Source organism: Pholis gunnellus (genome assembly GCF_910591455.1).
Source record: "Pholis gunnellus genome assembly, chromosome: 22".
Taxonomy (NCBI): domain Eukaryota; kingdom Metazoa; phylum Chordata; class Actinopteri; order Perciformes; family Pholidae; genus Pholis; species Pholis gunnellus.
In genome coordinates this window covers 2,614,798-2,635,698 of record NC_136549.1, presented here as the reverse complement: position 1 = coordinate 2,635,698, position 20,901 = coordinate 2,614,798, and the positions used below count along the sequence as shown (strand labels likewise).

At 44.1% G+C, this 20,901-nt stretch overlaps 1 protein-coding gene across 2 annotated transcripts in view; it reads right to left on the bottom strand.

Moving 5' to 3' along the window:
• The window catches only part of scube1 (signal peptide, CUB domain, EGF-like 1), a gene marked incomplete at both ends in the record, with an annotated part of 106,098 nt that overhangs the window by 22,722 nt on the left and 62,475 nt on the right, over nucleotides 1-20,901 (bottom strand). The window contains 2 exons of one of the 2 annotated variants that reach the window (XM_079183542.1): nucleotides 8,752-8,868; nucleotides 16,804-16,893. In XM_079183542.1, coding sequence (XP_079039668.1) covers nucleotides 8,752-8,868; nucleotides 16,804-16,893 — 207 coding nt within the window. The remainder of the gene's footprint in view (nucleotides 1-8,751; nucleotides 8,869-16,803; nucleotides 16,894-20,901) is intronic. The other variant, XM_079183543.1, reaches the window with a different exon arrangement.

Here is a 20,901-nt window from a genome sequence, read left to right as displayed (position 1 = left end):
CAGGGCTCAGCTGCCTGATAAAGACCGGGGGGGCTGAACTGATTGATCAGCACTGAAGCCTAAACCGACCGCCACCAATGAGGGTGGAGAGACTGAACCGTAACTCCTCACCTCTGACCCCTGAATCTACAGGTCAAGCCCAGGGTCAGGCTGTTATGTAAGAGGCTTGTCTGGTTACCTTGTTCCTGAGAGAAAGACTGAGACAAACCGACCAGGGTTAAAACTCTTGCGTTGTCACTTGCTTGCAGGAATGTGCTACTCATACCTCCAGGGTATGAGCTGCACACAGTGGAGAGTTTTACCAAATATAGTTTCACCAAATATTTGCAGTAAAAAGCAATTAAATGGAATACATTTGCAGAAACCCGAACCTCTACAAATAATTACGGACTGAGTACAGGGGATCTAGTTTTCTTGGAGAACGCTGGTTTTCTTCGCAGGGTCATGCCGGCGGAGAGGACGGACATCAGGCCGGGTGGTAACGTGTATTTATTCAGGTATTAAACGACCTCAGCACTCGATTCTGTGTAATAACAAACACTTCGCAGGGGCATGCGGGCCAAGGGAAACTCTCTACACAACAATAAAACAGCCAGTGATCTGGGCCTAGCTGGGCCGGAGCGAGGGATGCCGGCCGGGCTGCAGTCATGTAAGGTGATGGATACCGCAGCTTTATGACTGGATTAGTTCCCAGAACCAGTGTGGACACTTATCTGTGACTCTTCACTGGCGCAACAGAAACCCTCAGGCTATCTCTAAGACAAATTGTACCAACACACATAAGTATTATCACACCAAAAGAATGGATTGTAAGAGCAGCAAAACTACTTTACTTCTCACTTGATTTATAGGAAACATTGTAAACATGAGTTTATGGTCTCAATCTCTAGATGCAAGTCTTCTTCAATACAGCATGATGTTCATTTAGTAATAGTAGTCCATTTAGAGTCAAATAGACCTTAAAGCAGGGTATGCTTTAGGGCGGGGCTATCTTGTGATTGACAGGTCGTTACCAGAGCCGTATGCGTTGTCTCTACGTCTCTCCTTAGCAGTCCAAATAAAGTAACTTCCATTCACTGGTTGCAAAAAGCCGAGATGGCAACGGCCGTAATCCAAAACACCAAACTTTAAAACGTGACGTCACGAAAACTACGTGTACTTCTTACATACGCTCTATGATCAAAACCAATGTAACGTACTGCAACTAATATATCTCGAAAATGGTACAGGCGCTGTCCCTCATGTATAAACAACCAAATGTCGTATTTCCATCATGTTTTCTACATTGTTTTCCACTGATAAGAGTTTTGACTGGAGCTCTACATCCTATTGATGTGCCCTCTTGGTTTAATACTAACGACCGAAAAATGAGCACCACCAACTGTTTATCTAAATGCACCAAACTCTGAATAACTTAATAATAATTCATATTTATTTGGGCGGTTTTATGGATAATCGATTATAACTTGTAACCAATTGTGATGGAAACCTGATAACTGTGACAAATGCATGTTTGTATGCATAAAGTGGTCATGACGTTCCTTTGTTAAACGGCTATTAGCTTCCAGGTGGATGTGATCATGTCCCTGTCTTAGTTTGATCTGATTGTGTGTTTGTGTGTGTGTGTGTGTGTGTGTGTGTGTGTGTGTGTGTGTGTGTGTGTGTGTGAGTGTGTGTGTGTGCGCACTTTCAGGTCTTTTCAGGTGGAGGAGGAATGCAGGCCAGTGGGGACGTGTCTCAGGTGCCAATACACACTGAGTGCTGTATATCACAGTGCGCCAACCACACGCTATCCACACGCAACCACAAGCACACACATCCAGCCTCCAAGGAGCTCGCATGTGCACAAAACAGACTAACACACGACCTCAATGTGTGTTAATTAACCCACAAAAACAGACACACACAAACAGTAACTCATCCTTCCTCCAGCGTGCACCTTCTAATCAAACATCTGGAAAGGGTTAAAAAAAGAAAATCTTCCTCCTCTCTCTCTTTCTCTCTCTCTCTCTCTCTTTCTCTCTTTCTCACCCATTTGTCGGCACGAGAGCCCAGTGATGAACCGCCTCCTCGGGTTGGCATGTCTGTCATCGTGAGAGGCTGAACCGGCTCGTCTGTCAGTGCAGATGAAAGGGCGTTTATCGGACTGGTGGGTTTTAAACATGCCCTACATAGTTTATATTGAAATGATTATGATAGACAGGCACGACGGGGCACATCCCCTTTAGAGCTTTAGAGCAAGGTTGACACAGACAGGGAGAGAGTCAGAGAGAGCTGTCTGTCTCTATCAAGCAATTCAGTGGCACGTTAGACGAGACCACCTCACAGTGTGGCATTTATCTTGCCGCTAACTACTATGTTCGGTAAACTACTAAATGCTAGCAATTATACTTCATACTGCGTCCTACAATACGCTGCTAACACGACTGGGATTAAATGTGCTACCGGAGTCGACGCGCCCACACACACACACACACACACACATATGGCTTCAGCAGGAGATATTGATGCACTAACTCCCAGAGAGCCACTGCAACCTCTGTGTGCTGTTACCAAGGTTACAGGAAGCCCCCGTCATACAGGAGCATTTACAAAATGCTCTTCAGGCACCGTCAATAAAAAAGCAACTTACAGCAAGAGTTTGAATACATTGGCAGCTTCCTCCAGGTTCAAAGACATGCAGTTTAAGAATGGGTAACATGCCTTCTGTCAATTGCATGATGGGATAGGCTCCAACCTGGCAAGGAGCAGTTTTGAAAGTGTACAGATGGGAGCATCCTGGTGGCCAAGGGGTTTAAGAAGCTGACCAGGTCACTGTTAAAGTCCAAACGGGGAGATTTTGTTGCATGTCTTGCACCATCGTTCTCTCATTTTCTGTCTGCCTCTTTACTGCTGACTGTCTGATAAATCTTAAATCTGGATTGTATTAAAGGATCAGATGGCCCAAATTCCAAAAAACACTCGCTTACCTCTAGTGGTCTCTAGTCATGCAGATAGTATTTCAGAGAACAGTGAACTGCGAAATTACACTTAAAAGTTCAAAAGAATCGATGTCCCTGTCCCGCTGGATAATCCACAGCATGGCTTGTCAACAATTTTCTTAGCAACTCACAAGTGACTTTTGGTGTCACACTTGACATGAACGGCTGTCTCTTGGGTGAAAGTCCTGTGTTCGTTTGACCCATCCATCCACCTCAACCTATAGGCGGACTTTGATTAGAAACGTATTTGCAATATGTCAAAAACAAACGTGAACCTTTAAAACTTAATTGACAATTCAGGTTAGTTGTATGAGAACACCCTACAGACCAGGACAGGTCTGTAGGGTGTTCTCCTTGGGAAACTTTTTTTTTCCCAAGGAGCCACATGAGAAACAGGGGCTCTATATTATTCCACCTCTTTAGAAAAAGCAGTACATTGTATGGTTTTGATAAGCCGTGAGTGGTAAGAGTAAATATTATGATCAGTGGTGGAATGTAACTAAGTCAATTTGCTTAAGTACTGTACTTATGTACAAATTCAATGTACTTTACTTGGGTATTTCCATTTCATTCAACTTTGTACTTCTACTCCACTACATTTGTCTGGCAGCTTTAGTTACTAGTTACTTTGCACAATATCATTTTTCAAACCTTTCCTAACTACCCAAACTGAACAACAGAGTTAAAATGAGCTCCACCTAAAACATCTGCAGCAGGAATAATGATCCAAACAAATGTACATTTGTAATATCCATATATAATAGTACAACACTGACAGGGATTATGTTTCTGATAAATTAGTACTTTTATTACAATTGTTTGTTGTCCAATGTCCTCATTTTCTGTTTTTCAGTTCAGAGAACGAACATCTTCTGAGCATGTTGCTTTTGCAGCTTAGCTAGCAAAGCCTCAGATGTCCGTGTCCACTCTGCATCACCAACACATCCCAGGTAGCCAAAATGACCTGGCCCATCTCCGGCGTAAACTCGGCATGCCGGAAGAAACACATCGAGCGGACTCGGCTGAGACTCGTGATTAATTACGCGCCATGAATACATGGGCCCGATTCCGGCTGCCGACACTGCCATTATTGGGATTACCTTTAGTAAGATTACCTTTAGTAAAGGTCATTAGGTACCCGTTAGAGTATTGAGACCCTTTACCAAGGTGGTGGCTTGATTCTCATCTGAATTTCGTTGAGTCTCAAGGTATGTTAGTTGTATTAACGCAATGCGTGAGACTGGATGGTGAACTAGGAGAATATGTATTGATGTAGGCTTTGATGATGTTGCCATTCTCTCCCTAGGCTGGTCTTGAATGCGTTAACTGAGGAGGAGCTGACTGTTTCTTGACTCAAGCTGTTCCATAGTGGTGTTGTTCTGCTTGAAAAGAAAGGTTTCTGTGGACCAGGCTGGTGCTGTACCTGTAGTTTCAGGTCGTGGCCTCTCGTGGTGGTGCTAAGGGATTTCTTGAACATACTGTTGCGACATACAATACAATGTCTGTCGGACTGTACGCTGTCGATTCCTTTCAATATCTTAAATGTTTGAACCATGTCAGCTCGTTGACGTCGAAATTCTAGTGTTGGCAAGTTGAGGCTGGCGAGTCTTTCTGGGTATGAGAGGTCGGAGAGGCTATGAACTAGTCTTGTGGCGGGATTGCAGTGACGCTGCTGCTCGCACACATCCACGAACGTACTGACGTACGTAAATTGAGATAAAAGACAGCAGCAGTCGCCTTCAAAAATAAAAGCAATGCAGCTGTACTCCGTACATGATGTACAATTATTTACGTTTTATTCCTAATTTCCCGTTGACGGGCTGGTCGGCGACAGCCAACGGGCCGGATATGGCCAGCGGGCCGTACAATGCCCAGGTCTGGACCAAGCTGTTCTTAGGGACTATTGGTTTAGTAGAAAATGATTCCAAGAAAAACTGTTCATAGTCTGTGGATTACTCTGGGACATTGGTTTTGGAAAGACAAATTGCGGTTTAAAGGAATTTTTCAATGTTATGAGGACAGAAAACATCATTCCATCCACTTCACTATCTCCAGAGACAGATATCTCAAAACCTGGACTAATAAGACCAAAACCTCAACAGTAAAGGTAGGACAGAAAATGCATCTTTGGTAATTTGGGCGAACCTTTAAGTGAATGGGAGACATTTTACCAAACAAAAGTAAAAGTTCACATCCTGACAATCCTTTCAGCCTTGAAGTTGATGTGGTTGCCTCTTGTACATTCTACCTCAGCTCCAGAATATTTAGTTTTGACCCTATAGTAATTTAAAAAGATTTAGATTTTCCCCTCAGAGATCGCACTCGATATTCATATTCTCCCACATCCTATAAGTCCTGCACATCGTGGTCTGGGTCTAGCTGAGGTACAAACAGCAGCATCGAGCACACCCGATGTGTGTGTATGCAGAAGTGTGTGTCTTCCTGCCCGGTGCCCAGGTGATAGATACTGATCGATGTGCGCCGCCTCCTCTGTGTCTCTCAACTCCCCATAGCACTGATTCCCGCTCTGGGATTTATGAAGCCCGGGGGGCTGATCCACAACCAAATTATGTGGGCGGGGCACAGCTGGACTGCACTACTATCCATCTTCTCCACTCAACTCACGGCCGAACACAAGAGGGGAAACTTTTCATTTTTCCACCACTGGAAATGCCGGGTCCTGTCAGGACCACAAATCACCGCGGGGAGACAGAGTGGAAGTGTTTGAACAAGCTGCTGGGTTTGAACTTGACATCAGAGCGGCAGACGGGATGTTCTACCAGCATGCAACTGCAGTGTTACATGTCTGTCAGCAGACGATACTGCTGGAGGGGCTTCTAGAGCCCAACGGCTGGCCTCATGAACGTGGCTTTTCATGTTCAATATGTTCTGTCGCCCCATGAAAACACAATCAACTGTTTCAGCAAAGTGCTCAAAACAACATTTGTTTACGTGACAAAGCCCTCTAAGTCTGGTGACATCGGGTCTGATGGATGAGTCAACAAAACATCACACTTTAAAGTTATAATGTGTAACTTTTATGAAGCATATTATCGAAATACGACTGGACCGTGTGCTTACATTATCCCAAATGTTTACCACAGACACAGAGAAATCAGTAACTTTAATCAAGCTAATGGTGCTTTTCATTTGATCGCGTGTCAGTAACATCATATCCTTTTTATGCAGCGTCAGCGTTGGTTATCACGGCTGCATACGCCGAGCAGTGTCGGAGAAACACTGATTTTGAACGAAACACAGATTTTTCAAACTGCTGTATTCAGGGTTTTTACCGGTTTAGAGGAGACCTCTGTGGTAAAAACCTCCAGAGCGATGAAAACTGAGATATTCTTAACGGGGAGAAGCTGACTCCAGTAACAACAACAGCTCTCATGATCTAATGCTGCTTCGTCAGGTCACCAAACTCCCTCTTTTGTTATTGTTTTGATTGAGAGACTTCTAGCGGCAGAAAATGACATGCGTTGAGCGCGGGAGACCGCTGATCGTGTGCTGTTTCCAACTGACAGTCAACGTTGGTTTCTTTTAACCTCGACCGCCATCGCTCCTTAACCTTAACCAAACGGTTATTTTTGTAACCATGAGGATAAAGCTCCTCTAAGCTTAACTAAAAACTTACTGTAACCTAAACCATGACCTTAACCTGAACTTAACGGGCCTAAACTTCACCAAACATTAAACCAAAGTGTTGTCATATCATTCAATAATTGTTCTTGTTTCCCTTTTCCCAAATGAATCTAATGGTTTCTTTCTAACAGGGTAGTTATGATCATGTTGCATTCTTGTGTTTATTGTGTCAAATTAGGAACTGACTGGTTTGTCCTGCATGTCCTCTAGTTGAGTACATTTACCGGGCTGCAGCTGGATGGTGCTGTCTGTGTGAGTATGTCATGGGTGGAGGAGAGAAAGAGAGAGAGAGAGAGAGAGAGAGAGAGAGAGAGAGACAGTGGGCAGCGTGGGCCTCACTGTTCAAACATCTCAAAGTTTGCCGACGCGTCGTCTGCCTGCCAGGCCTGAGACAGCTCCGGCTCCAGGATTTCACACACCTACATGTCACATTCTCAAAACGGCCTGACGCTAAGTCTGAAAACACACGCACATACACAATCCAGAACACACACGTATGCGTACACTATTATACAATTTAAAAGAGCCAGCTCACATCACACGATGCTCGTGGAATTCCTGCACCTTGTTGCTGTGACGACTCTCATATCTCCTTGACGACGTCTGTTACCTGTGGGGTTGTGCCTGCCCGATCCATCTCTCCATCCATATCATTACCCTTCTCACAATTAACCACAGGTAGTTTTACCCAAGAGCCATGAGATAGGCTCTGGGCAATATATCAATATCGTGATATGACACTGGGTATCATCTTAGGTTTTGGATATCGTAATGTAGCAAAAGTGTCTTTTCCTGGTTCTAGCTGTTCTTTACCCACGTCATTATATCGATATTACTGATGATTCATTATCAAAAATATCATTGTGAAAATATTTTGTCAAAGCACCAATACAGCAACCCTACAGTATCGTCATCGATATTGAGAAACAATAGTCATGTGTTGAAATGAACACTGCAATAGATTAAGCTTGCTGCAAAAATGCAGTCAAAAGTTTATATGAAGCTAATATGAGGTTTTAGCAGTTATGGGTATCATCCAAAGCTAATGTCTTTTTAGTATACAATTTCCACTCTAACACCTGAACAGTGTTTCCTTGCTGAGCTATGGAGGAGAGATAACACAAAGAGCAAACATTGTACAAGAATTGTGCAATCTAGACTGGCTTGTATGTCTGCAGGGAACAACTGTGTCCAGTCCTGACGAGAATAAGGCCCCACTGCCTGTAAAGACCACTGTTTGAACCCACAGGTCAGCCTCATTCAGCGAGGCTGTTTGTTTAAAAGGAAAGACGAAACACTAGACTAAGATGGTAGGGATGTTTAGGCCCACACTGCAGCAGCCTTCTCTTCGGACCACTGTCATTTACGTCAGTGGCAGGCTGGCGGAACAGGAAAAAATGCTCGGAGGCAATGTCAACAACATCATGCAGCGGCAGTGACCACGACCGGAGCTCTGTGCAGTTGGAAGTGAAGCGAATGGCGGGGGTCTGGTTTGGCTCTGGATCACTCAGATACCAGTCATAGCAGGTGGACCTGGTCTCCTCTGCATACACAAAGTGCTTAGTGACGCGTACCTACGAATCCCACTGCATTTCTTGGCAAGACCCGGTCTGCATAGCTGGTTGAGACAGTTGGTTGAGGTTAGACATTGACCTTGAATGGTCAGAATAGCTCAATTGTCAGGGTATAGGACTTGAACAAATCAGGTTACTGGTACCTCACAAGAGCACGGATGCCTGGCCAATCCTAGCGCTTGAATGCTATGTAGGGCGGGTCTTACCAAAATCTGACCCAATACCACAATGCCTTTTTTTCTTGACGCTCAGCACAAAAACAATGTCAATAGAAGGTCATTTAGCATTGTTTTTATTTTTTACCCAAAGTGTTTGTGACATTTTTCCACAAACAGTACGCTGCGTTTTTTTTTGCCTAAACCTAACTTTAGCTTTGCTGTAGCTTTTAGCTTTGTCGTCCTGAAAAAGAAGTCGTGCCGAGCGAGAGATTGCATTTTGTGACTATTTCACGAACTGCCGTGAGACTGTGTTGGTAAAGCCGTGGGACTCTTTGCCCACACAGCATGCTTGCACACGCGTGCATGTTCCCATTCGTTCGTGTATCTACTGACCTTTGCAGGTTTTGCCATCAGGCTGCAGAGTGAATCCCACGGGGCAGCTGCAGCGCACCCCTGTGGCCGTGTCTTTACACGTCCTGTCGCAGCCGCCGTTGTTCACTGCGCAGGTCTCTGCAGGATGGCAGGACAGAGTTGGAGAGAGGGAGAGAGGAGAAGGGGGTGTTAACATGTGACCCCCGCTTCGGAAGCAGCATGAAAAAGAAACGGGAGGGTGATGTGGGTTGAGACAAAGCTTCATGCGGTTGAAAAATACACAAACAGCAAAACAGTAGGATGTAATGTATTCTCATGTTTTCGCATGTAGCTTTGTCAACACACAGATGACGAAATTACATCACAACACAGTTTTCATGAATAGAGGCATTTTTTTTATACAGAGACGAATACAGTGTTCATTCACAGAAAGTCACAATCAAGATGTGTTTATCATTGGCAGCTGTGCGTCATTACAAGAACACAAAAAATATTATGCTGAAAGAGGTGGGTGAAGAAGTCTTTGGCTCAAAGGTTGGTCCTGTATCCAAATAAAAAGAAAGGGTTAATGTAAGTAGACAGAAAAATAAAAGTTAGTGCAAGGTAGAGTGATGTAAGTCTAGAAGACACTCAGTAGAACTCGGCGTTTATATTTTACTCAAGAAAAAATGTTGGTGTGCGTGGCGCAGATAAAAGGTTTGCTGGGACTTGTGAATATCGCCCGAGCTGATCCCAAAACAAACACCAGCTCATGGTAACTCTAGCTCACCTGCCCAGCCGCTGTTGCTTTAGCAAAGCTCAGCACACACTTTCCCGATGGGGCCTGAGAAGTGCTGAGAAGGCTGAAATATGATGTTGACTCGTGTTTGTTGAAAGGGATTCAATAATACTACACCTAATAAGGACGTTTCAGCTGGTAGCTGTTCGTCTTTTGGTGGGTCTGACTTCAGTTATTCCAGAGGAAGTTCTAGATGTTTTTTTTTACCCAAAAGGTTCAATTTAAATAACATCATCAGAAAAAGGTTCTTTGTTTTCTACAAAGTTGACATTTGGAATTCAAAGGCTTTTCCTGGACAACACCAACAAGTAAATCGTGGATGTGCCCCTCCTTTTTGGCAGTTTTTCCCCATTTAATTAAAATGCCAGGAGATTGTGTGCCTAAGAGAAGTGAAGAGGGAAATAGGAAAAGCCCTTTCAGGGTGGCAAACACATCCACGTCCAGAGGTCAAGGCATTAGCATAATGGCCTTTCAGAACGCAGTCACAAACTGCATCAGAGCCAAGATGGCGGTGGCATTCTACAGAGAAACAGGAAGGTGTTTGTGGATTTGTTTGTGTTTCTTTGCGCGGCTCCAAACAACATCAATCTCACGGTTTCTTCCCTTAATCTCTGCTTTCTGGACGGCATTTGTTCCTCGCTGTGCTTATCCGTCAAAGCTCTGTGTTCAACATTTGCAATCCTTTTCATGTCTAGTCCTCTCTCTCGCGGAGGAGAAGTTCTGAGGCTATTTCAAACTCTGTCTTGAACAGAGAAGTGTTTTAGAAAGAGAAAGGACAGAAGTGAGACATAAGACCCCTGTCCCCTCTCCACTCTCGAGGTCGGGTCTTTGTCAACTGTGTGGGAATGCGTATTGTTACGTTAACGTGAGAGTTAAGGTTTGCGTGCCTCCACAGGTGTATACAGTCAATAAGACTTTTTGTGTGTGTGTAAAGCTACAAGTGCATGTGAGTGGACTTGATGTGTGCAGAGGTGGTGTTTATGGGTCAGAGTGATTTATACTGAGTACATTGGCCCTATCATTAGGTGAGGCCGGGTAAGCACAGTCCTGCTCAGAGCACCCCCCTACAGGCCACGCCCCAGCCCCGGGGCCAGACCAAGCATGGGAACACAGACGCACCGCCGGGCCTGATTGATGTGCTGGAGAAGCCCCTCGTAACCCCCTCAGCCCCCTCTCCAAGCCTCTACACCTTCCATCTAACCCTGCATATTTCTATCCTTTTGTGTGAGTGTGTGTGTGCAGCCGCACATATTTCTGCAGTGAACTTCTCTATCATTAGGAATCACCAATGATGGATTCTGATCACATTGTTTTGGCCTGTTAGTTTATTGTTTAATCATTCTTTGGTGTTTATTTGGGAAACGTTTTTAAAGGAGAAGATCAAATCAAACACCACACTTGCAAAAGTTGGCGTATTTTCTACTGAGACTGTTGACAATGAAGAAATGAGCTGCTGATTATGTGCCAGAGTAATAAAGCAGCAAAACATACCGAGTGTGTGTTGTGGTTAAAAGGTTCTATTCAAAATATTATTGTATATTATAAAATGAATGTGTTTTTTCTGCAGCAGAGATGTCTAGAGTCAGTGGTGGTAAAGATTAAAGGAATAGGTCAACCTTTTGCAGCATCTCAAAAGTTCACAAATTAACACTGTTTTTTAGACTGCGTTGGTTGACTAGCAAACTTCAAACTTTAACTTTATTTTATTGTGACATACATACATGAAATTTGACCTCAGTATTTAGGCTGCTGTCGTGATTAGTGTCTCCCTGATGGACACTTTGACATGCGGAGAGGAGGAGCCTGGGACCTAACCACCAACCTCAGGATTAAAGGATGACCCGCTCTACCCACAAAGAGCTGCTGCACTAAGCACCTCGCTTCACCTTCTGTATAGTCACTGTACATGGCCACAAAATCTTCTGCAAAGCTACAATTTGTCATTTCTACACTTTGGATTTTTGTACAAATAAAACAAGCAGAATAAAATGAAAGATCACAAGAAAGTCTTTATGCTTTATCCTAAGCTAACTGCCCCCTGGCTGTAGCTTCATATTTACAGACATGTGACTGGTATCCATCTTCTCGTCTACAGTAACTCTTAGCAAGAAAGCAAAGTGGATTTCCTAAAATGTTAAATCTATTCCTTTAAAGTCGCAGTGAAACAGAAGTTAGAGCGTCTTTATCTTCTGTACTGTGAGTATCCCCCAATGAAATGGAAAAAAGTGGGTAGACTTAGAATGTAGCGCAATACGGAGCTACGGAGGACTGAGGCTCGACACACACCTCCCTTTTTGCTAAAGGTTGCCGATTGATTGCTGGATATTGGTTGATATTAGCTTAAAGGAAAAGTGTAACATTTAGGGGGATTAATTGGCAGCAATGGAATACAATATTAATGTTTAAAACTATGTATTAATCAGTGTATTATCACCTTTCCGTTAGCTGTTTTCGTCAGCCTGCACCGTCATGTTTCTACAGCAGCCCAGAACGGGCTAGCGAGAGACTTTCGCGTTTTACGTTATCTGAAGGTAGTGATGCGTTCCATGTTCCATGATGCTAAATTATTAAAGATCATAGTATTGATAATCCCCGATGTTACTGGCATTTTTATTTGTACTTGTGAAAGTTTTGATGTAATTTATTATCACGCTGCAGTGTGCATTTGCTCTGCACTCTCCGTCGGGCTGAGCTTGTCACACAGAGACACAAACACACACACACAGGCACAAACACACACACACACACACACACACAGGCACAAACACACACACACACACACACACACAGGCACAAACACACACACACACACACACACACACACAAAGCGTGGGCAGAGAGGCCGCTGTGGTAAAGTGAACCAGGTGAAGTGAAGGATACTCGAGTTGACAGCAACTACGCTTGTTACTGTATGTGCAATAAAATAATTGAGAGTAAAAAGCCCAAAATGTATTAATACATCTCTGAACCAAATTCAATCGGCTACCATCGTTATGTTTCCACAAGCAACGCATGAACAATCGGTCAAAAACGTCTCTGCTGGCTGAGACAAACCAGAAATGTTATTTATTTAATTGACATTTTCCATTTATTTCCAGTGAGCTATTAATGACTTTGCTGTTGTAAACATAACTGTTGCTGCTATATAAACAATATTTAGATACATTTTAGATATAGATTCTAATGCTGTTCTGAATTTATTGGTTTTTAAAATTCTCCATTTTTAAATTCTCCATCCTAAGCAATTATTTAGTCATGTATATAATATCAAGATATCGTTTTACAGGAAGAAAAGATGATTTGATTTTTATATAAAAGAATACGAAGACATTTTGTTTTTTTGTTTTTTAATATATTGATAAGTAATATGACCTGGGATGTCTAAAACAGTTCAAAAGGCATTTTTCATTTCATCTCCACTTTAAGTATTTATCTGAAACTGCCCATTCCGTGCAATTGACATGACATGACTTTTGAGTCAATTCCCAAATTTCATTAAATTCCTAATTTGTGTTGAGCATAATTGATGAACTATGAAACAGATCATGAAGTAACAACTAGGCATTTCCATACTCCCTTCTGTATCATGTCACCAGGTTCACACAGGTGGGTTGGCAACTCTGTGGTTAACTTGTGAATTCTGATCAGTGATGAACCCGATCATGTACATTCATGATTTTTTTAAATTATTTTATTCTAAATTTCATTTGGGATACTTAGCTGATAAAGACCAGTCATCAGGTTCTTTGACTCTAGATGAAATCAATATGAAAAAAGGAAGGGGAACATTTACGGTTAGGGGACGTTGGAAACATGAAAGCAACTGAACACAACTCTCCTCCTGCAGACAGAACAAAGGCAGCAACTCCATCTGTGGGGATTACAATGTGTCAGCGAGGGGCAGAGGAATGGGAGGGAAGACAGCAAGTATACACATGTCCGTCACACTCCTTGCATTGGAAACGCTGACCGCTCTTTCCGTGAGAGGACACACGTTCTATTGATTAAAGCTGGAGAGCGTGAGAGAAAACGATGTGCACTGTGTATACTAAAGCATTGTGCCAAGTAACAGCAACTGCTGCAGTGTTGGGAAAAGGTGAGAGGGGCACGATCATCTGTCAGCGCTCAACGAGATCCCCCCCTTTTGCCCCGTGATGGGCAACTAAATCAGCTGTCAGTCAGCATAGCTCTGGCCTGGAATCACGCTGTACGGATACACCCACTGTGCACGTACACACCTCAGTTTAGCTCCATCTGTCGAGAGGTATATTGGGAATCCAAGGCCAGAAAAACTGTAGCACCACTGAGTCTCTCTTTTGACACTTTGCTCACATGTGTCCAGCACCTGGCTCCTGATTTTCCTTCAAATTCTAAATCATGAAATGTCTCCAGATTGCTTTTCATCAAGTCTTCCCCACACTCCTTCCTCTCCCTTCCCTTTCCCCCCATTCTCACTCCCCCGCTTTCTCTATCCTGTCCTCGGCTCAGCAGCGCCTTTTTAATCAGAGCCTCACTCTGAACTTTTTTGCCCCATGTAATGGCAGCGGGGGCAGAGACAGGAGCGTCACATGTCAGAGGAAGCAGACAAACAACACGCTGCTGCTATTCAGGCTGTGCCGGAGCAGCAGCAGAATGCCCTCCATGCTCTCAGCATCCACACGTGTCTGTTTGTTCATGCAAACGGGCGTGATGGAGGCACATCAGGACTCAAACGTTTAATTAAAACACAGACAGTACTGGTCATCACATCGTTAGGGTAAATACTAGGACATTAATAAGTGTTTAATCTTGAATTCCAAATTCAACCTGAACAAAATTAGTTTTGGCTGACTTTTCATTTTGTTGGAAACTTCCGTTGTTTCTATCTGCACCTTTCTGAGGTAAACTGAGGGAGTAACCAGCTGGACATTAAACCATTCAGCAATTTGGAGGCTGGCCATCTGTATGGCATAGTGCCCTCAGACCCTTTCAAATCTTCGACCATGTCGAAGTTTGAAAACAGTGGTGCTGCCGTGGCTGATCTCGTCGTGGAGGGATTGATTTGAAAGCAAAACCTCCAAACGGATTAAAAACTTGATTCACTGTTGTGAAGTTTTTGTAATGTAATCCCAATGAGTTGTCCATGACCTACAGTAGGGCAGCCTGGAATACAGGATACAGGTGGCATGCTGGTACAATAGGAGGTGAAGCAGGGTTTAGTGACGAGTGAGGAGAAATCCAATACTCAGTTAAAAGGTCATAGAGGGAGGAGAGAGAAGGACAGACAGATAGATCTGTTAGAATCAAATTCTTCACTCTTCCTCCACACTGGTCAGAACCTGCTGAAGTGAAATGTGTATATAAGAATGGAACATGGTTTAATAGACTACAGACTGTAGCACATCGTTTTGGAGTACTGGGGCACCGGGAGGACTTTCCGATGTACCACTGTCTCAGAAAATAAAAGAAAGGTTCAATTTAAAACAGGAGAGGAGGAAAGTAAGGTTTCGGAAAAAGCACAACTTTGATCGAAAGACCCATTTAAGTTTGTCAGATTGATCAGGTCGTAGGAAAAACATTGATTCATTTATGAAAAGATGGGTTGAAGATCTGAAAGCAAAAAGTGGCAGGGTGCAGTCCCAATCATGGCCTGATCAATGCTTTTTTAAGTAGAACTCCTTCATAGCCACAGGGTTTCCGCCAGAAAAGATGTTAGGCGCGATGGCAAGTATCTTCTGAGGGGGCCTGGCGCGGGCCAGCGGCAGACTGATGGACGCATTGAGGCAGGGCGTGATATCTTCTGTGATCACAGAATTGCTGGGCTTAGAATTTAAAAAAGCTATGACACCGATTCCATAGGGCGTGTCAGTTACTGACAGTTACGCGAGATAGCCAAGGTTACTATGTAACGTTAGCTTGTGATGGCGTGACGGTAAAGAACACTGATCTCAGGCCTGCTGTTTTCCTACAGTGCAAGGTTTTACAAACAGATGTCACCGGTGAGCTTTCCCACCATTATATCACAACTGGGTCTCACTCCCAACTCGTCAAATACCGATGGTTGGTTGGTGCCCCTCAGCGTTTGACACCGATTCTCAACTGAATCTTCAATCTTCAACTGACACGAATGTAAACCCACTGTTATTAGCCGCTCAGAGCAATTGCGTAGTATAAAGAGCGAGATAGTCAACACAGGAAGGGTGGGAGGGGAGTTGGATGGGTCAGACAAACAAAGGATTTTCGGCCAGGAGACCAGCGTTTGTGTCCTGAGTCGTTAGGCATGCTGGTCCCGCGAATCGTTAGGCTATCGCTAGTCACGTGATTCGTTAGGCAATCGCTAGTCACGTGAATCCTTAGGCAATCTGTAATGATGTGAATCGTTAGGCACTCGCGAGTCACGTGAGTCGTTAGACTCCCTAGTCATGTGAATTGTTAGGCAATTGCTAGTCACGTGAGTCTTTAGGCTCTCGCTAGTCACCAAGCATTATTTGTTGTCGCCAATTGTGGGAGGGAGGGAGGGGTGTGTGTGTGTATGTGTGTATATTACTAAGTTTTGTATTATTATTATATATTTTTTATTTTATTTATTTATTTATTTACTATTTGTATGTGTATGTATGTGTGCATATGCATATATATATATATATACACTGTATGTTTGTATGTATGTATATATATATATATATATATATGTGTATATGTGTATGTGTGCGTGTTTTCATAGTAACTTATTGTTGATTTTTAATGCATATCTTGAAAATCAAGAAACATTTGATCCACCAAAAAAAGAAGACTCACTAAGTAGAGAGGTCTCGCTTTACTGCCCCTTTTGAGTATTATGGTTTTGAGAATAGTCCACCAAGTGCAGTGCAAAACGTTTATGGTGTAGTTCTGTAATCATGGGGCAAGTTGGGGTCGCAACCTTTTCAGGGGTTTTGCTTTGGTGCAAGTTGTTCTGTTTTTGCAACATGGGTAATGATAAGTGAGGGGAATGGAGCACAAAACATTTGGAGTAAGGTGCAACTGGGAGTGTAAATATTAGTCATAAGAAAACCCTAGAGCCATCCAGAGATTTGGGAGGTAAAGTTAGAGAGGACCAGTTTAAAGGAAAGAAGCGACCTCGTTTGTTCTGTTTTCATCACTTTAGATACAGTTGCAACAAAACTGACTGTGGAAAACACAGTGGGCATCAAAGGTTTAAGAAAAAAAATCAACAAAATGAAGACAGAGAGACGAGGAAGAACGGAGAGGAGTGGAGTCGGGGATACAAGCACAAGCGCCATGGCAACACATAGAAAGAGGAAGAAAAGAGTTACCCATAAGTAGCCGCCGTTTCACCCGCTTGTCCACATCAGCTACTGACGTGGCATTGAACTCAGAGCTCTCAATTGCAGCCTCATCTTTCTCTAAAACACAAGTGACAAGGGGACAAACAGTGAGCAGCAGGTTAATGAGAAGCCCAAATGACCAGACCTTCAGCCCCTCTTGGTGTTTGAGCAAAAAAAAAGCCAAGAAGCAAAGAAGCGATGAAGAAGCGCCAAAATCCCTGTTAGCATGTTAATCCCCAAACAAATGATAAATCCCCCAGAGCAAACAGAAGAACAAAACAAAATGAATAAAATGATCAGTGTGTAGCTTACAAAATGAAGCGGTAGGTAGGCAAGTAGGTAGGGAGGGAGGGGAGGAGGGAGGGGCTTACATATGAAGAAAGTCAACAAAAACAAGGATGGTTAGAGGTGTGGGGTTTGGGGGATGGAATGGGTTGGGGTGAACGTTAAGGGGGATTTTAACTCTGATGTTGACGTTGCTGTTGTCACCGATGGAGTGTCTGTCTTCCATATCAAACAGCCACACTTTGTCAGCAATGATTCCCTTGCATTAGGATGGAGGAGGAAGACGAGAAAGAGAGGGAGGTAGGATACATGTCCAACATTTCCAAGACAAGCTGCCTTGAATGTGGGAACAAAGACGGAAGCAAAGGAAAAGGGGGGTGACGGTGACAACAGGAAAGAGGAGAAAGGGTGGTACATGGGGAGGAGGAAGAGAGGTCAAACGAGTGCCGAACGATGACGAGATGATCGACAGGGAATGATGAACAGAGTAGGGAGTGAGAGAGAGAGAGAGAGAGAGAGAGCAAGGGAGAGAAGAATGAGGAAAGACCGGATCAGTCCCACCATGGCCCGCAATGGGAGAGGTATGTGAGGGAAACAGGGGTGCACACACTGAGAAATGGGGTTTGAAGGGGGAGTGTAGGGAGGGCATGCAAAGAAACCAAAACAAAAAACAAGCAGGAGGAGGTAGTCTGGGGGCAGCGCTGGTTGCCTGTTTGTCTATGGAACACATCACAACTGGCTTTGACAGTCATCGCTGGATAAACCACGGGGGGGGGGGGGCCTTGGCGAAAGAGGTAGGATCGCTCTTGAGATTGCATGTATGTGGTGCGGCGTAGGGATGGTGGGTTTTGGCGATGGCGGGGATGGAGGCGGCCTTTCATTGGGGCCTGAGTCATTAGGGCCTGAATGAGCATCTCTCTGTGAATGGACGCCACTTGCCGCTATAGGACTAGGCTTTGATGTATACACACGGTCCTATGGGTTGTGATGGGGGAGGGAGGGAGGGGCGTTACAGGGGTAATTAATGTCCCATTCCCCGGGCCTGGCCCACTACCGTTTTCTCTCTCTCCTCTCAGGCGCTTGATGGACAAAGTGGAGTAGTCTCTGAAGTACACTCCGGGAATGAATGGAGGCTTTCTGGTGCTCAGCTAACGGGTGAAATGTGGCTGTGTGAATGTGTGTGTGTGTGTGTGTGTGTGTGTGTGTGTGTGTGTGTGTGTGTGTGTGTTAAATCAAGAGCTTGTGCATACCAGTCTGCATGCTTTTGAGTGTGTGAAAAAATGGAGAAGAAATGTGTGTATGTGTATGTGTGTGTGTGTGTGTGTGTGTGTGTGTGTGTGTGTGTGTGTGTGTGTGTGTGTGTGTGTGTGTGTGTGTGTGTGTGAGGAGTGGATGTGTAAGACAGGTTGAGAAGAGGGGAGTCTACAGGGCTAAGCAGTGGTTCAGAGGCCCACAGAGAGAGGGGGGACGGGGGGTTTAGAGAGCCGGACCTACACAGGACGAGGAAGGGGGGAAGAGTTAAATCACTCTACACTACTAAAGCTCGGAGGAGAATGGTAAAAAATATATAAAAATGCAGGAGGACCAAGGTCACTAAAAACAACAACAGCAATAAAAAATGTACTGCAATTCAAAGGGAAAATGAAAAAGGTAAACCATACAAATGCAGCGCAGGCTCTCCCATGCAGCTGGACAAGCAGACAGACAGACAGACAGACAGACAGATGCTGATTAGTGGAAGAAGCAGTGGCAGACAGTTGGACGATGTGGCACACGTGAGTGGACACATGCAGTAGAAAGAAGGGTGCAAGTCCCTGCCTCTCTATTAAGGGGTGCAGCGCAAGAAAGCGGGCTGATGGGGATGAGGCATGGAGGTCGATGTGACGTTTCGGGGTTTTCGACGAGTCGCTCGCATTTTTTTGTTCGGGACTTGTGAGGAGGTGGAGGATGAGGAGGTAGAGAGAGAGGAGGTGGAGGAGGAGGAGGTTAGGTTTTTGCTTTCTTTGGGAGTTTTGACTAAGATCAGGCTGCAATTGAGATGTCCGTTTTTGACCACACGTGATCCCCCCCCCCCGAACCCCAACCCACCCAGAGTCACTCTGTCCTCTTGTGCGCTGAGGATTACTCCTTTACATCCACCTGATTTGGTTTAACCACGGATGCTCAGACAAGACAGGCAATCAGGTACTATCACCAGAAAGCAGCAGGAGGAGGAGAAGGAGGGAGAAGAAAGGAGGAGCAGAAGGACAGTGCTACACAGAAAGGGTAAAAGGGAGGGTGGTGGGAAGGGGGGGTTCAAGGGACGTCCATAGAGCAGTTAGGGCACCCAGACCAGAGATACTGAGGTCCTTTCTCTTGTCAAAGTATGAAGAGAGACAGAGAGAGAGAGAGAAAAGACACAAGATGTTGGGAAAGGGGAGGGTTCCCTCTCATTCTGTTTCCTCTTTTCCTCTTCGCAGCCTTTCCTTGATGCAGCTGGAAACAAAAGGGGGTTATTGGCAGTCAAAACCGCAATCTGCTTGAGTGGTGAGGGTAAGAGACAGAGAGAGAGACAGAGCGAAACAGACAGACAGAGAGAGAGAGACAGAAAGAGAGAAAGAGAGAAAGAGAGAGGTGTTTCCAGTGTACGGACACAGCAGGAAAGACAGCACATCAAAATGACATCAGATAATTGTGTGTCCATGTGTGTTATCAACAGCTTTGACATCGTACTGAGACGTTTCTCAGTTGACAGTCAGGAATGAGACAAACGTGTCCTCTGGGTGTGCAGGTGGTTATAACCTCGCCATGTTACATGTAACAAAGTGTTAAATCGCTCTTTGGTCTAAACCACATGGAAAAGTTGACTTGATTTTTTTGGGGGTTCATTAAGGTTTAAGCTGCCCAATTACAAATGAGCCAAAACGTGTAAACTAAAATCACATGGACTCCCAAGCAGCCCACTAATGGGACGGAGACTTGGTGACCTTGGTGAGATTTTGGCAGGAGGGGAGTCCATACAAATTCTGATTCCAAGATCTAAACTGCTGGATTTTTTGCCTACAATGAAATGCTATGAACACCTTTTGTGTATCAAGTGGGAATCCACACAGGTCTTTTAGAAAAGGTCTTTTTTTAGGTGTTTTGGTGCCACCAAGGGCCTTTTGCTCTCATCTATGCAATTTAACCACATTGAAGAGCTGCTACCTCAAAGTTCAAAGGAACTCTTATACATCTACTTAGAGTGTTACGGTGTAGGCCCACGTCTTAAAAAATGATCTGAAAGGTTATATTGTTGCACTAGCGTTTTTAGACAAACCATCTGAGATGAGCTAAAACATGTGGTGTCATTAACAGTGCTGACTACTGCTCTTATCTGAGCCCAGTACGGCTTCATACCTTCAAATTGATAATTTCAACACAAAGGGAACAAACAGAAACACAACATTGTGTTTAACCAACACGTTCTGCCTCCCAACCTGTCACATATGGCCCACTTTTAAACTAGCTGGGTACCCCATTGGCGTCATTTTTCAGCGTGCAGGGCAACATTACATATGCAACATAAATGAAGTATGTTACTTTGGCTACTTGATTGTAGTATGTCACGTTACTTGTTTAGATTAAAGCAACAAAACTACTTGGTTAGGTTTAGGAAAAGATGATGGTTTGGGATTAAATAACTTTGTTTGTTACGTAACTTAAGATAAGTAAGTAATTAAGTAAACTGCGTCATGCAGCCTACGTGACGCAACTAAGTGACAGTTAAGTTAGTTAGTATAAATTAAGTACATTACATAAGTACGTTACACAACTTACAAT